This window comes from Tachyglossus aculeatus, chromosome 23 (genome assembly GCF_015852505.1).
Source record: "Tachyglossus aculeatus isolate mTacAcu1 chromosome 23, mTacAcu1.pri, whole genome shotgun sequence".
NCBI classification, from domain to species: Eukaryota; Metazoa; Chordata; class Mammalia; order Monotremata; family Tachyglossidae; genus Tachyglossus; species Tachyglossus aculeatus.
Genome location: NC_052088.1, coordinates 14,529,104 through 14,544,867, shown reverse-complemented (window position 1 = coordinate 14,544,867; position 15,764 = coordinate 14,529,104). Strand labels below are relative to the sequence as shown.

The window sequence follows — 15,764 nt, the reverse complement described above, 5'->3', positions numbered from 1 at the left end:
GCCAGTTGCTTGCTGTCTGACTTCGGGCAAGTCCCTTAACTTCTCTGTGTGCCTCAAGTATGAAAATGGGGATTTTATAGGTGCTGCTGGTCAGGGGCTGTACCTGACCAAATTAACTTCTAACGTCAGTGCTTAGAACAGTGTTTGACAGCACTTAACAAATACCATTAAAATAAATACAAAAAACAAAAACCAAACAAGCATGGTCTCAGTCCTAAAGTGTGAGGACATGGAAATCGGGCGAGCCCCTCCAGTGATCAATCCTCCCAGCCAACAAAAGTCCAGTGCATTGGGCCCTCCCTCACACTTTATCCCCATTTAAACTGTAAGATTGTGGGCAGGGAATGTGTCTACCAACCTTGTTATATTGTACTCTCCCAAGCACTCAATAAGCACCCAATAAATACGATCGATTGATCGATTGATTTTCCTGAATCTGACCTGCATTGGAGCACGGCAGGGCATGGTACCTTGGTTACCTGTGAGAGCTCCTTCAAGGAGCTTAATAGTCTAATAGTCCCAATCTTCCAAGTGGCAGGAAATCCCAATTGGGATGGAAAAGGAGGCAGAGTTGCGGAGTAGACGGGGCCCAGGACTGCCATTGGATCTGTTGCTTGGAAGTGGCGTCTGGGTTCATGGGGCTTGGGAGGGAAGTGCAATGGCTGTGGAGTTGAATGACTTTCTAGGTGCTGATGATTTGTTTTAATGGTGTTTGTTAAGCACGGACCATGTGCCGGGCACTGTACTAAGGGCTGGGGTAGATACGAACGAATCAGATTGGGCACGGTCCCTGTCCCACATGGGGCTCACAGTCTTAATCCCCAGGACACGCTGTTGGCTATGGGAAGGAAGGAAGTAAATGCGTGATAGAGTTGGGAGAAGGAGGAAGAGGAGCAAAACAGGGAAAGAAAGGGATTTCACCCACCTAAATTTAAAAGCTCTGCCCAACCTACTGATTTTTTTTCCAGTTCTTCCTGGGTTCCTTTAGTCTGATTCTGCATCCTCCCTAAAGTTGGGCACAGTCCCTATCCTACATGGGGCTCACAGTCTTTATCCCCATTTTACAGGTGAGGTAATTTAGATGCAGAGAAGTGAAATGACTAGACTGTGAGCCCACTGTTGGGTAGGCACCGTCTCTATATGTTGCCAACTTGTACTTCCCAAGCGCTTAGTCCAGTGTTCTGCACACAGTGAGCGCTTAATAAATGCGATTGAATGAGTGAATGAATTTGCCCAAGGTCACACAGCAGATAGGTGGCAGAGCTGGGATTAGAACCCAGGCCCTTCTGACACCCATTAGGCCACACTGCGTCTTGGGTCATGGTGCTTCTCAAATTTCTGAAGAGGTTCTGCATATCATCACATTACGGTTCTTAACTGGCATTCCGCATGTCACATGTGCCCGTTACGGGAAAGCAGAGAGGCGTCTACCATCCGCAAGTACCCCAAAGACTAGTACTCTCCCCCATTTCTAAGCCTTAATAATAATAAAAATAAAAATGATGGTATTTAAGTGCTTACTGTGCCAAGCACTGGGGTGGATTCAAGGTAATCAGGTTGTTGCACATGGGAGTCACAGTCTTAATCCCCATTAAACAGATGAGGTAACTGAGGCACAGAGAAGTGAAGTGACTTGCCAAAAGCCACACAAGTGACAAGTGGCAGACCTAGGATTAGAACCCACATCCTCTGACTCCCAAGCCCGTTGTGCTCTTTCCACTAAGCCGTGCTGCTTCCATCTCCTCCAAGAGGCCTTCCCTGACTAAGCCCTCCTTTCCTCTTCTCCCTCTCCCTTCTGCGTCACGTTGACTTGCTCCCTTCAATTCATCCCCACCTCCCAACCCCACAGCTCTTATGTACATATCTGTAATTTATACTAATGTCTGATTGTAAGCTCTAGATTGTAAGCTCGTTGTGGGCAGGGAATGTGTCTGTTTATTGTTATATTGTATTGTTATAATATTATAATTGTATAATTGTTATAATATTGTTATATTGTACTCTCCCAAGCACTTAGTACAGTGCTGTGGAAGCAGTAAGCACTCAAATACCATTGAATGAATGAATTAATGAATGAGTTGTTGCCAAATGGCAATTGTCCTCATTAAGCTCTGGCTTCTCCCTGCCCCCCTCAGTCCGTGCCTGTCGGACCCACCCTCGGAGTTGGCTTCGGACCCTGGGACGGACGATATGCGGTTAGTAACCTTTGACCTTTCTCGGGGTGAGAAAATCCAAAGGGGCGATTTCACCATGAGGAAGAAACTGGCCCTCTAAAAAGCTTTCAACCCAATGTTCAGCTGTGCTTTTCAGAGTCTACCCCTGGCTGGACTGTAAGCTCCTAGAGGTCAGGGAGCATTGCTCCTATGAGTCCTCTACACTTCCAAGTGCCTTGCACAGTTCTCAGCAGTAGGCACTCAGTAAATGCGACCGTATAATTGATCATATCGGGAGTAGTTTATGGGTTTAGCTCAGAACAGGTCAAGTACATTCCAGATTTCAGACCCAGGACAAGTCTGTGAGAGAATTAGATTAGGGTTATAATTTCATTCTCTCAGAGGTTTGATGGGTTTACTAGGATTAGTTTTACACCCCCCGCCCCCGGGCATTTAGATAATTCTATAAAACTGTGTGTTTGCCATCTTTATCAATTCATCTTTATTGAGGGCGTGTCAGCATGTAGCTTTACACTAGGAAATTAAGTGGAATAGATTCCATCCTTGACCTCCAGTTGTTTACAGTTACGTGGGAATCAGGGAAGGAATTGCCACACGGTTTTAGTTTGAATTAAGTTCCCTATTCCCCATGTTCACTCAGATGGGATTTCTGTGGAGGTCAGGTGTTCTTAGCCTTCGATAAGGATTCTACAGTTAGGTAACCACCTGAAGATCCTGAATCTACCCCAGAGCTTAGGTTAGGGCTTGTCACAGAGTGCTCAAATACTATAAATAGAGAATAGGGATTGGGCTGATTTTGTGAAATTGAAAGTTAACAGATAACCTGCTTCTTCGGGTAGCAGGTAAAGGGGAGAAACTCAGATCACATACTGTGTGACTGGTGTTTCTGTTGTATTTATGCTTACTTCAAACACTTACTTTAGTGTGTTGCTCTCAGTAGGCATACAAAGGGAGTTTGAAAATCTCTAGGATTTAGGGTTCCCCTCCCAGAATGGCTACTATTACGCTTGGAGTGATTTGAGAAAGCTGGTGAGTTAGGGTTAGTGGTGGCAGAGCTGTAGAAAAATTCATGGTGGTTCCACGCATTCTCAAACACAGAAGTTGACTTTGAATTCGGAGAGGAAAAGGAGAGAGAGAAGTTAAATACAAATTCCTCCATTTCACCAGTTCTACAAGCTTCCATAACTACTTAAATTTCAATAAAACACTCAGGTTTTCTTGGATCTGAGCACATGTGCTTGACCTGAACTCCAATATGGGAAAGAAGTGGATGCGTGACCGAGTTGGGAGGAGGGAGAGGGGCAAAAACAGGGAAGAGGAGGTGGGGGAAATCTCACCTTGCCCAAATTTAAAAACTGCCCAACTAGATTTTTTTTCTAGCTCTTCCTGGGTAACTTTAGTCCAATTCTGCATCCTTCCTAAGGATTTGGAGAAATGTCCTTGGAGATCTAGGGAAATGTAATTCCCAGGAAGGAGAATGTTACATGAATAAACTACCTACTGGGGCCTACTATCCTCGTAGATTACAGTTCTACCCCCAGTAGGGGCTCAAATGTTTTTACAGCCAGGCTCTGCCAACAGCCTGCACATCTAGTGCTTAGAACAGGGCCTGACACATAATAAGCACTTAAATACCATTAAAAAAAGTGTGTTCTGTTGGCTCACAGGGAGATTCCTTGGTCGCCTTGTCCTGAACTTATCGCTCTGCAGCTAACAGGTCAGTGGATATCTGCAGAGGCCGAACTCACTCAATGCAGCTGACATGGATATAGGGCCCTGTGGTATGGCTAGAAAGGTTGTGGGGTGTGGTGGTGGGGAATTACCCATATGCATGTAAATACCACACCTCCCTCTCCCCCTTCTCCCCCAATTCCAAGCGGAGGGATTGACTATCATTATTATTACAGTGCTCTTGCACTTGGATCTGCTCCCTTTGTTCATCCGTCCCTCAGCTCCACAGCCCTTTATAGACATATCCCTAATCCGTTATATTAATGTCTGTCTCCTGCTCTGACCTTAAGCTCACTGTGGTCAGGGAATGTCTCCAACTATGTTACCTTGTATTCTCCCAAGTGCTGTGCACACAGTAAGCACTCAATAAATTTGATTGCCTTGTGCAGTGCAACAAATGAGGCAGGCAGAGGTGCAGCATGTGAAGTGCCTGGATGGTCTCCCTGCTCCGGCCCCCATTAGCCAGCTCCAGGCTGAAATGGGGCTAGAACCCAGGTGTTTTGATTCCCAGGGCAGGGCTCTTGATATCCTGGGCCGACATCAGGGCGGGACACTGGACGAGTAAGTGGCCATCTAAATCGAGGCTATTGAGGTTGTCAACATCATTTCTGGCCTGAGCCTCGCATAGGTTCTTTGTGCTTGGCACATAGTAAGCGCTTAACAAATACCATAATTATTATCTGCAAAATTCCTCCTCCCCCTCCTACTCAGGAGTGTGAGCTTCATGTGGCAGCAGGGACTGTCTGACCTGATTAACTGGTACTTACCCCAGAGCTTAGAACAGTAGTTGGACACACATAGTAAGCGCTTAAATACCATAAAGAAGTTATTTTCATGATATTCTCTGTTATACTTCCTGTACTCACTACTGTTTAAGTTGGGAGAGGTATTTATTTATTTATTTTACTTGTACATATCTATTCTATTTTGTAGTATGTTTGGTTTTGTCTCCCCCTTTTAGACCGTGAGCCCACTGTTTGGTAGGGACTGTCTCTATATGTTGCCAATTTGTACTTCCCAAGCGCTTAGTACAGTGCTCTGCACACAGTAAGCGCTCAATAAGATTGATGATGATTGATGATTTAATTAGACCCCACACCACAACTGCTTCATGTTTCTTGAAAATGTGCTTGTCTCCTGGGATACATTTTCCCCATAACTTCCATGTTTGAAATTAGGATTTCTTCCAACACCTCTGGAGAGGTGCTATGAAATTCCTTAATGATTCTGTTCATTTCTGTAGCGATAAACATCACTATACTACTTCATTTTAGTAATCCAAAGTTACCATTTTAACTAAATGCAAGAAGTCCTGAGTTCAGTGGTCCAGGACAGTTTCAGCACTGGCTGGGAAATGGTGTTAGTGGCCAAGCCAGGATCCTTTCCATCATGCTGCTTTATGGGGTTGGGCTGTCCCTCGGGGTGGTGCCCCATGGGAGATCGCGTCTCCACCGGGAAGCCTTCTCCGAGTGATCTCTCAGCAGTCAATCAATCAATCAAGGCTATTTACTGAGCACTTTGTGTGCAGAGCACTGTACTAAGCACTTGGGAGTACACGTCAGAGTTGGGAGATGTGTTCCCTGCCCTCACGGCACTGAACCCCCCCCATCTCATGTCCTCCAGTGTCACTTCAGTTCTGCACCACCCAAGTACTAGGCACCGCAACCACTGTGGATCTACACACACTTCCTATATACGAGATTGCTCTGCTACCTCTAATTTAAGCATCTGCTATCCTGCTGGTACCCAAGCTCCTTAATGGCAGGGTTCAGGCTTTCTAACTCTCTCCAGGGCTCAGTACAGTGCTCTGTGTATATTAGACTCCCCATAAATGCTATTGATTGATTGATGGACCAGCCCAAAGGATGGAATGGAAACTTGTTCTTGAAGCATTACTTAACTTCCCCCAGGGGGGAAGTTTTCCCTAGGAAGCATTTGCTTGGGTAGAGATTGGACTATTATATCATCTTGATTATATTCCATTTTCCCCAAAGCAAAGATGAATTTGTCCCTTTAGTGAGAATGCCTTAAAAAGAAATGGAATCCGATACATCTGAAAACAAGCATGCCAAATGACACGGTATTTTAATAGGGACTGATTGTAAACGATCACACTTTGTGCACTTTTTGTACTTTTGAACAATAAACACGGTCCAGCGACATGCCCGGGGGACCCGGTCCATCCCGGCCCTGTGCCTGCCAGGCTGCAGGGGATTTCAAACAGCCTCTAAAAATTTCAGGAGGGCCCTACAGGTCCCCTTTGCTGCCGGGCTGGTGCACTCTTGTTCTTTTATGGTGTCTTCTTGGTTGAGTCCTTAGTTTCACTTGGAGCCCGATGTGGAGATGTGATGGCACCTCCACTTCTTGCCTGTGGCTCCTCAGTGCAGCCCCAGAACCTGCAGAGAACCTCTTACGCATGGTTTGTCTTTACCTGATTGCATCCTTCCTGCTGTGTCTTGTCCCAAAACCCCGAGCCCCCCGATTTTTAGATTGTGAGGCACCTGGAATATCAGGTGTGTATTCTTTCTCAGCGCTTTGTGCAGTGCTCTGCATACAGTAAGCACTTAATAAATACTATTCCTACTAATAAAGGAAGCTTGTCTTCTATCCCCATTCACCTAATCTTTTTATAGCCAAGAGGTGAATAGGACAGGGAAGCCAGAGCGGTGTGGAAAGACTTCACGGTGTCAAATGACTGTCCTTGATATGAAGACTGATGAAATTGGGTTTTCTTGAAAAGTTTTCATGCAACGAAACATTAACTTACATATTTAAATATACAATAAAACACATTTACAAAATGGACAATTAACAGAGACTATTAACTTCAGTGGATTATGTGGAGGAAGATCTACTGAAACAGCAAATATGGAGATTGAGGTAAAATTTTAAGTAGTAAACAAATCATTATCACTTGTCAGGGCTGAAAAAAACACAGACTATTGAGCACAAAACATTTTCTTGAACGAAGTCTATTCCTTGATGTTTTGAAGGAGCTTCAATAAATGGGACTCAATAGCCTGTTGAACTAAAACAGAAAAGCAATGTGGTTACTATGATGTCATCAAAAAAAAAATCCTAATCCCTATATAAAAAAAATGAAATGGTCAAACACAACCTTCATTTTTTATTTATATTGATGTCTGTCTCCCCCTCTAGACTTGTAAGCTTGTTGTAGACAAGGAAACAGGGCTTGGAAGTCAGAAGAATCTGGGTTTTAATCCCAGTTCTGCCACTTTTTTTTTATGGCATTTATTAAGTGCCTACTATGTTCAAAGCAGTGTTCTAAGCGCTGGGGAGGTTACAAGGTGACAGGTTGTCCCATGTGGGGCTCAGTGTTCATCCCCATTTTACAGATGTGGAAATTGAGGCTCAGAGAAGTTAAGTGACTTGTCCAAAGTCACACAGCTGACAAGTGGCAGAGCTGGAGTGACCTTGCACAAGTCACTTCACTTCCCTGAGCCTCAGTTACCTCATCTGAAAAAAGGGGATTAAGACTGTGAGCCCCATGTGGGACATGGACTGTGTCCAGCCTGATTAGCTTGTATCTACCCCAATGCTTAGTGCAGGGCTTCATACATTATTATTATTATTAAAATTATGTGCCGTCGAGTTATTTCTAATTCATAGCGACTCCATGGATCTACTTTCTCCAGAACCTCCTGCCCTCTGCCATAATCTGCAATCTTTCTAATGGTTCTTCCGTTATCATTGTTATGTTCTCTATCCATCTAGCTGCTGATCTGCCTCTTCCACATTTTCCCTGGATCTTTCCTAGCAATAGTGTCTTCTCCAGAGAATTAGACCTCCTGATTGTGTCCACAATATGCTAATTTGAGTCGAGTCATCTGGCCTTTCAAAGACCACTTTGGTTTAATTTGCTCCAAAATCCAATTTGTTTTTCAATCCAATTCAATCCAATTTGTTGTTTGTTTTTCGGGCAGTCTATGGTATTTGCAAAAGCTGTCTCCAACACCACATTTCAGAAGAATCGGTGTTCTTTCTATCCTGTTTTCTCACTGTCTGGCTTTTGGATCCACACACTGTCCCTGGAAACACCTTATGAGCTAAACAAATAATAACCATACAAAAAGAACGTCTACCAATTGTTATACTCTTCCAAGCACTTTAGACAGTGCTCCGCACACAATAAATACCACTGATTGATTCATTCCTTTAAAAAAGGAGGAGGCCTGTAACTAAGGAGAATTTCCTAAGAGATGTAGGACTGGCTTTACAGCTCACCACTGTTCAGGGATGCCGGGCTGGGGTTAGGGAGTTAAGCCTGGGTGAGGCTGGGTACCTCAATTTACCTAGCGGGCTTCCGCTTTTTTGACAGCAAAGCTGGGCTGTGGAGTTCAACTCGTACTGTACTACTGACTAAAGTAAAGGCTGGAAATGATTTCGCAGATACAATATGCTAAGGAGCTACTAGAAGCGTGTCTGTTTGTTTGTAATGGTATCTGTTAAGTGCTGACTATTAGCCAAGCGCTTTATGTGCTGAGCACTGGGGTATATATACAAAGTAATCAGGTTGGACACAGTTCCTGCAAGGGGCTCATGTCTCAATCTGCATTTTACAGATGAGGAAGAGGCCCAGAGAAGTGAAGTGGCCCAAGGTCACCCAGCAGACAAGTGGTAGAGCCGGGACTGGAACCCAAGTAAGTCCTTCTGCCTCTTAGGCCCGTCCTCTATCCACTAGGCCATGCTGTTTCTCTTGTGAGGAGCAATCAAAACTCAGGGCATCAAAGCACGGTATCATTCAAGAGTCCGCTGGCATTGGTGGAGACAGACCTAATAAGTGTTGCTGGGGGCTAGAAGTTTTTGAAGAAAGCAATATACAAGGCCACGCTAATACATTATCGTTTAAACAGTTTACAATCTGCGTGCCCTGTTGTTCTAAAACACTCACCGCTACGGTAGCCCAGGGCTACGGATAAATCCATAGAATTATATCCAGAGTCCGTCTCGGCAGTTGGATCGGCTCCATTTTCTATTTTAAAAGAACAAATAAATACATAAGTAGAAGTCACACGGTAACTCCTCGCGGGTGGCATGATTTTCAATGTACTTACCCAAGAGGATTTTTACACATTTCACGTGATTTCCATGCACAGCATAAAGTAGAGGCGTCCCCCCGTTCTGCAAAGGAGGAGAGAGGGTTTGTGCAAGAATCCAGTCATCTGGCCCTGCTATCAAGTAGCCGTGGGAAAAGTCTTGAAAAGGAAAGTGGTCTGAAAGCAATTCTACATCTTAAGTTTAAACATTTGGTGCTCAAATCATTACAGACAGGAGATCTGCCTCCCCCTGTAGACTGTAAGCTCCTTATAACTGGGGACTGCATCTACCAACTCTTGTACTGTACTTTCCCAAGTGCTTAGTGCAGTGCACTGCACACAGTAAGCGCTCAATAAATACCACTGAATGATACATTCAGGACGTTTCCTTCCAACCACCTTTGGAAAATCTCAAAAGCAAGCGGTGTTCCAGAAATCCACCGCTGGTTGAGACTTGGAAGAGACCACCGCTTACTGCCTTTTCTCCGGGTGGGTAGCAGCCTCGGGCTTACCCAGTCGTACTCATTGACATCCACTCCACAGTCCAGCAGCATCTTCACAATGTCAGTGTAGCCTTTACTACAGGCTAACGACAGCGCGCTCTCTCGCCCCTTCCCCAAAATTTGAGGATCGGCCCCCTGGAAGGGAAAAACATTGAAGATGGTCTTTCCTTGGGACCTTTTCCCGGGGTCGATTATCCCAAGACACGATGAAGGCTAATGGGATTGACTGAGGCTGAGTGGAAAATAGGGCATTCAAAGGAACCGTCCTTACATTCTGAAGCAGAAACTCCACCACCGCTATTTGCCCGTGGGCAGCGGCCCACATCAAAGGAGTAAATCCTTCTTCATCCGTATGATTGATTATGTTTTCTGTTTGAAAGAGAATTTAATTGTCAATGGCTCAAACTCAGAACTGGGCTACGCTTGGGCTGCACCGTGCCCATGCAACAACCGGACTGAGAAGTAGCGTGACCAAGTGGGTAGAGCCCGAGCCTGGGAGTTAGAGGACCCGGGTTCTAATTCTGGCTCCGCCACTTGTCAGCTGTGTGACCTTGGGCAAGTCACTTCACTTCTCTGTGCCTCAGCTACCTCATTTGTAAAATGGGGATTGACCGTGAGCCCCATGTGGGGCAGGGACTGCGTCCAACCCAATTTGCTTGTATCCACCCCAACGCTTAGGACAGTGCCTGGCATATAGCAAGTGCTTAAGAAATACCATGTAAAATCCAGTGTCATTCAGAGTGTGGCTGTCTGTCCCCTGCCAGGTGTGGGGACTGTGGGGGCTCTGGGATGTTGATGCCTCCTCAGTGCAGCTGAATACCATTGAATAACATGAATAACACGGCTAGTTAACTTGGCTGATGCACACTATTTTCATCTATGAAGCTGATGTTGCTTTGGCCTGGTCACCTCTGAGAGCTGACTGCCTCAGATGGCTCCCAGGTGATGAATGGCAGGGAGGACTGAGTGCCTGGAGGGGTTCAATAAGGGGAATTGAGGAGGAAAAACAGCAGGGAAGAGGGGGAAGGTCGGTGGGAGTGGTTTGGGAGCCATCAGAGTAGCCCAGGGAGAGGAGAGCAGCAGAGCTAACACTTGTGAAGAAGGTCAGGCCAGGGATGGAGCATCAGCACAGACAGACACGGGAGAGGGATGGGAACGTGTGAGCGAGTCTGCTAATCTAAAACAAAGTAAGCTAATTTGGTACTGTAGGAAACCAGAAGAGGAGTTTACTAAAAAGGTGAGCCTTCCACCACACTCCGAGGGTTTCCAAATCGTTCCTGTGAGCTTCTTTAATTCTGCTGGATTACACTTCTTTATGATATGGAAACTCTAAAACCACTCTCCAGGCACTGGAAGAGTGCTCTGGGTCATTAAGGTATTTAAATACGTGCTGTGTGTCATATTGAGGTTTGAATTATTTATGCACGGAGTGCGCTGTGGAAGCTATTCAGCTGGACCAAGAAATCAATGCCTGCTTAAACAAGTCACCCCACTGCATTGAACAGCTAAGTGACAAAGTGGATAAGCATATTCTCTGTCTGCAGGTGGAGTTATGGTTATTGACAGATTTTTACAAATTAGAAAAAGGACCAAAAAACTGAACAGCCTCCGGTATCTACTTAAATGTAATCTCTTCAGGTAGGCCAATTTGTGCAGACTCTTACACATCTACGTAACTGTGAATAACAGTCCACATTGTTCATACGAGCCAGGACTAGAAATAAATGGTCAATCAATCAATTGTATTTATTGAGTGCTTACTGTGTGCAGAGCACTGTACTAAGCGCTTGGGAAGTACAAGTTGGCAACATATAGAGACGGTCCCTACCCAACAGTGGGCTCACAGTCTAGAAGATGGTCCTGAACGAACTGTTGATCGGCAATTATTGTAAAAGAAATGCTGATGAAGATATAGTATGTATTTGTGCAGGAGGCTACAGAATCTCCTCTCTCCACTCTGAGAAGAATCTAACAGTAAAATTTATATCCAAGCAGTTTTTCTTCTCTAAATCCATGTAGTGGGTGGAGACCTCAAATGCCTACGTTGTTAGGATTATTATTTTTGTATTTATTAAAAGCTTACTATGCGCCAGAAACTATGCTAAGCACTGGGGTGGGTGCCAGCTAATCAGGTTGGACACAGTCCCTGCCCCACATCGGGCTCACAGCTTTAATCCCCATTTTACAGATAACTGAGGCACAGAGAAGTTAAGTGACTCACCCAAGGTCACACAGCAGACAAGCGGCTGAGCCAGGATTAGAACCCAGGTCCTTCTGACTCCCAGCCCCCTGCTCTCATCCACTACGCCTTGTTGCTTCCATATTATGTTATTGGCATTTAACATGTACCCTTATTAACTTGAAGAGCCGAAAACTAAATCCTCCAGAGAAACCAACTTGAAGAATCTCCACCACCAGTCGAGTCTCACCTTGCTCAATGCGGGTCGCCAAATACAGCATCTCCCCTTGAGCAGCCAGTTGGTGAACAGATAAGGCTGGAAAAAAGGAGTGGGACATATTACATGCATGGGGCCCTCCCGTTGGGTCAATTCATTCAATCATTCATTCATTCAATCGTATTTATTGAGCGCTTACTGTGTGCACAGCACTGTACTAAGCGCTTGGGAAGTCCAAGTTGGAAACATATAGAGATGGTCCCTACCCAACAGTGGGCTCACAGTCTAGAAGGGGGAGACAGGGAACAAAACATATTAACAAAATAAAATAAATCCACCTGCCAGGTTCTGCTCAGAGACTTGGAGGCTTTGTTTTGCTTTGGATTTCATATAGTGTTTTCTTTTTGCTTTCTCAATAATCTCATTGCCCTTCTGGCTGGCAATAACAGACGACTTTGATAGGAATTAGCAGCAATGCTTACTCAATAGGAAGAAGCCAAGAAACAGCCATAATGATTAAAAAGACCACTTGAACCCTTCCGAAACTTTACTAAAAGACTCACCTCTTCCTGCACCTTTTCCTGGATTAAATTCCCTGGACTGCGTTCCCCTCACTGCAGCTGCTCTCTAAGTATTTTAATCTTTTATCCCCCCGTCGGGTTGTAAACAGTTACGGGCAGGATTAGACTTGTCCTTTGTAAAATACCACGCCCAGGATCTAATACGCTTTGCAAACAGTGGGCGCCCAGTTGGTTCTGGGGGGTTTTCTTTTCACAGGTCAAGTGTGTGGTTAGGGGTCCTAAATCCCTAAAAGCATCAATGTCCCTTTCAAGTTGTCAGGTTTAATTCATAGGGACAGTTTACGTATTTGATATTATAGCCTTACAACTTACTTGCTCCTAGGGCAGGTTTCTCTCGACATACCCCGGGGAGAAGGAGAGAAATAAGATAAAACCATCACTTAAAAGAACATAAGGAAGGCCACACTGGGTCTGACCAATGGTCCACCCAGCCCACCGTTCCGACGCCAACAGAGACGATACAAAATGCTTGGAGGGACTGTGATGGCTGATTTCCTTGACATCTCTCATCATCTGATTATCTGATGAACGTGTATATTATAAATTATTTATTTATATTAACCTGTCTCCCCGTCTAGCTTGTTGTGGGCAGGGAATTTCAGTCAGCCAGGTATTTGTTGAGCACTTACTGTGTGCAGAGCACTGTACTAAGCGCTTGGCAGAGCACAGTATAACACTATAAGAGACACATTCCCTGCCCACAAGTTTACAGTGTAGAGGGGGAGACAGACGTATTACTGAACGCTTACTGTGTGCAGAACACTGTACTAAATGCTCGGGAGAGTACAATATAACAGACACATTCCCTACCCTCAATAAGCTTACAGTCTTGAAGGGGAATATGCCTACCAACTCTCTTGTATTATAAGCTCCCAAGCACTTAGTACAGTGCTCTGCACCAGTAAGCACTCAATCAAATACCATTGATGATGATGGCTGATTTACCCCAGTGCTTAATTCAGTGTTTGGCTCACGGCAAATGCTTAACAAATACCACAATTATTATTACCTTCCCTAATTTCTTCACAAATTAACTATAAAGGGAATTTGACAATGCTTAGAGAAATACTTACAATTTACTATGGCACACGGCAAATGCTTAATACCACAATTATTATTACCTTCCCTAATTTCTCCACAAATTAACTAATTATAAAGGGAATCTGACACCGCATAGAGAAATACTTACAATTTACTAGCAGAGGCGTTGTAGAGATCTCATTTCCTCTATGTTTGTTAGTTAAAGTAGTCGACTGCTTTATGGGGGAGAAATGTTTTGTGGTTGATGGAGTGTAGACATGCCTTACTTGAATTCCCGGAGAAGGAGATGTATGGATATTGCATTCAGCTACATAAAAATAGGAATAAAAAAATTTGAATGACTGAGATAAGAAAAAAATCAGACTTTAAATCATGTTGGAAAGGCCCGATATGGCTAGAGTACTTAAAAAAAAATGGAATATGATTTATTTGATATCTGCCATCAAAAAGTCAAACCACCTCAATTTAAGTTTCATTACATTTATGACTTTGACCCTAGACTACTCCTAAGGTTTAGTTTATTTTTTAACTTCACCTACGCAACCTCCACGCTTGAGTGAACACAAAAATTTCCCGATTTAGCATGACAGTTTCTGGAGAACCACAGGGTATTTATCAAATAAATCTACTTATAGTTATAAACTGAGGTGGACAATTCCCTTCCATTTGGGAAATTTGGGGACCTGAATCGGAACACTTTGTTTTCCATTATATCAAACCTAATCAAAAGATTAGATCTTCTAGACTGTGAGCCCACTGTTGGGTAGGGACCGTCTCTATATGTTGCCAACTTGTACTTCCCAAGCGCTTAGTACAGTGCTCTGAACACAGTAAGCGCTCAATAAATACAATTGATTGATTGAAAAGATGACTAACATTTATAAAGATTTCCTCGATGCAAATTAAACACTAATTTAGATTTGGGGAGTAGACAAAAAGCTTCAACCCGCTTGGTGCAGAAACACTGGAGGGCAACATCCTGATTTCACAGATTTTTCATCCTGAATGCAAGCCATTCTTCTATTTTCAGTTTCAGAGATACATCTATATGTCTTATTTTGTTCACAGACTCTTTACAACCTGCTGCTATATTGTAAGTTGCACAACAGTCTGAAATGTACATGCGTCTGGACTAGTCTTTTTTGGACCATAAAGCAAAGTACTTGTATTCCTGGAAAGGCTCTGCCCGAAGACGTCCCACAGATTTCAAAAAGAATCACGCTAGTATGCATTATGGTTTTTTCGAAACCACCCATAGTGACAGAGATGGGAATATCATTTGTTTTCTAGGAAAACCTGAATTTTAATACTTCACTATACCTGCATTAGGAATTTAAGAAGACAATCAGGGGACTAACGTGAAGAACTGATAAGGAATACTGAAGTCAGGTAAAGAGCATTTAAAAATCTATCATTAATTTTTAAAAAGCCTCTGAATTTGAATTTTTGTTTTAAAATAGCACCGGATGATCTCTAACAACCTCTTTCCCGTTAATGAAGAAAAAAAAAACAACAGGTGATAGGTAAAGAAAAACAAAACAAATATAACTTATACCATAAATTTCAACCTTTAAATAAGACAGATGCCACCTCAAGGTCAGAGTTAACTTGATCTTGAATATTTTTACTGTCTTCCTCATTCAAGGACTTCACAAACCGGGAACACACGTTCATGTCAAATCTATTGGGCAAGATGAACTTCATTCCCATGGCGACACTCTGGGCGGGGCCTTCTTCTGGATTTGGGTCCAGCTGGTGTTCGATTTTAACGTCGGGCAAAGCAGAGAGGCTGTAGCTGCTTGTGCAATTTTCCACAATCAGCGGGACTCCGACATCCAGATTTGCCGTTGAGGCCATCACTTCAATCTTAGTTTTAGAATCTAAAATAGTTCCTCATTGCCTCCGTGGATTTCTGCTCCGGGAGGCCGGGATTCACTGTCTTTTTGAGATGTGAAAACCTGTAACTGAACAGAAGGATAATGATTACAATAGCTCATCAATCGAAAGTATTTATTACAAGTTGACTGTATTGTACCTTAGTACAATACCTTAGTACTTGGTACTTAGTACCAAGTACTTATTGTACCTTAGTACAATACCTTAGTACCTTAGTACTTGGGAGAGCACAGCATCATCATCATCATCAATCGTATTTATTGAGCACTTACTATGTGCAGAGCACTGTACTAGGCGCTTGGGAAGTACAAATTGGCAACATATAGAGACCGTCCCTACCCAACAGTGGGCTCACAGTCTAAAAGGGGGAGACAGAGAACAAAAC

General features: G+C 43.8%; 1 protein-coding gene across 1 annotated transcript; it reads right to left on the bottom strand.

Moving 5' to 3' along the window:
• Positions 1 to 5,961: 5,961 nt before the first annotated feature.
• On the bottom strand, positions 5,962 to 15,447 carry ANKRA2 (ankyrin repeat family A member 2). Its single transcript, XM_038765490.1, has 8 exons — positions 15,052 to 15,447; positions 13,632 to 13,790; positions 11,895 to 11,960; positions 9,737 to 9,834; positions 9,475 to 9,600; positions 8,981 to 9,047; positions 8,818 to 8,898; positions 5,962 to 6,933 (listed from the first exon to the last, which is right to left on the bottom strand). Exons 1-8 carry the CDS (start codon positions 15,338 to 15,340, stop codon positions 6,878 to 6,880), a joined length of 942 nt encoding a protein of 313 aa, XP_038621418.1. The 5' UTR covers positions 15,341 to 15,447; the 3' UTR covers positions 5,962 to 6,877.
• Between the last annotated feature and the right edge of the window lie 317 nt (positions 15,448 to 15,764).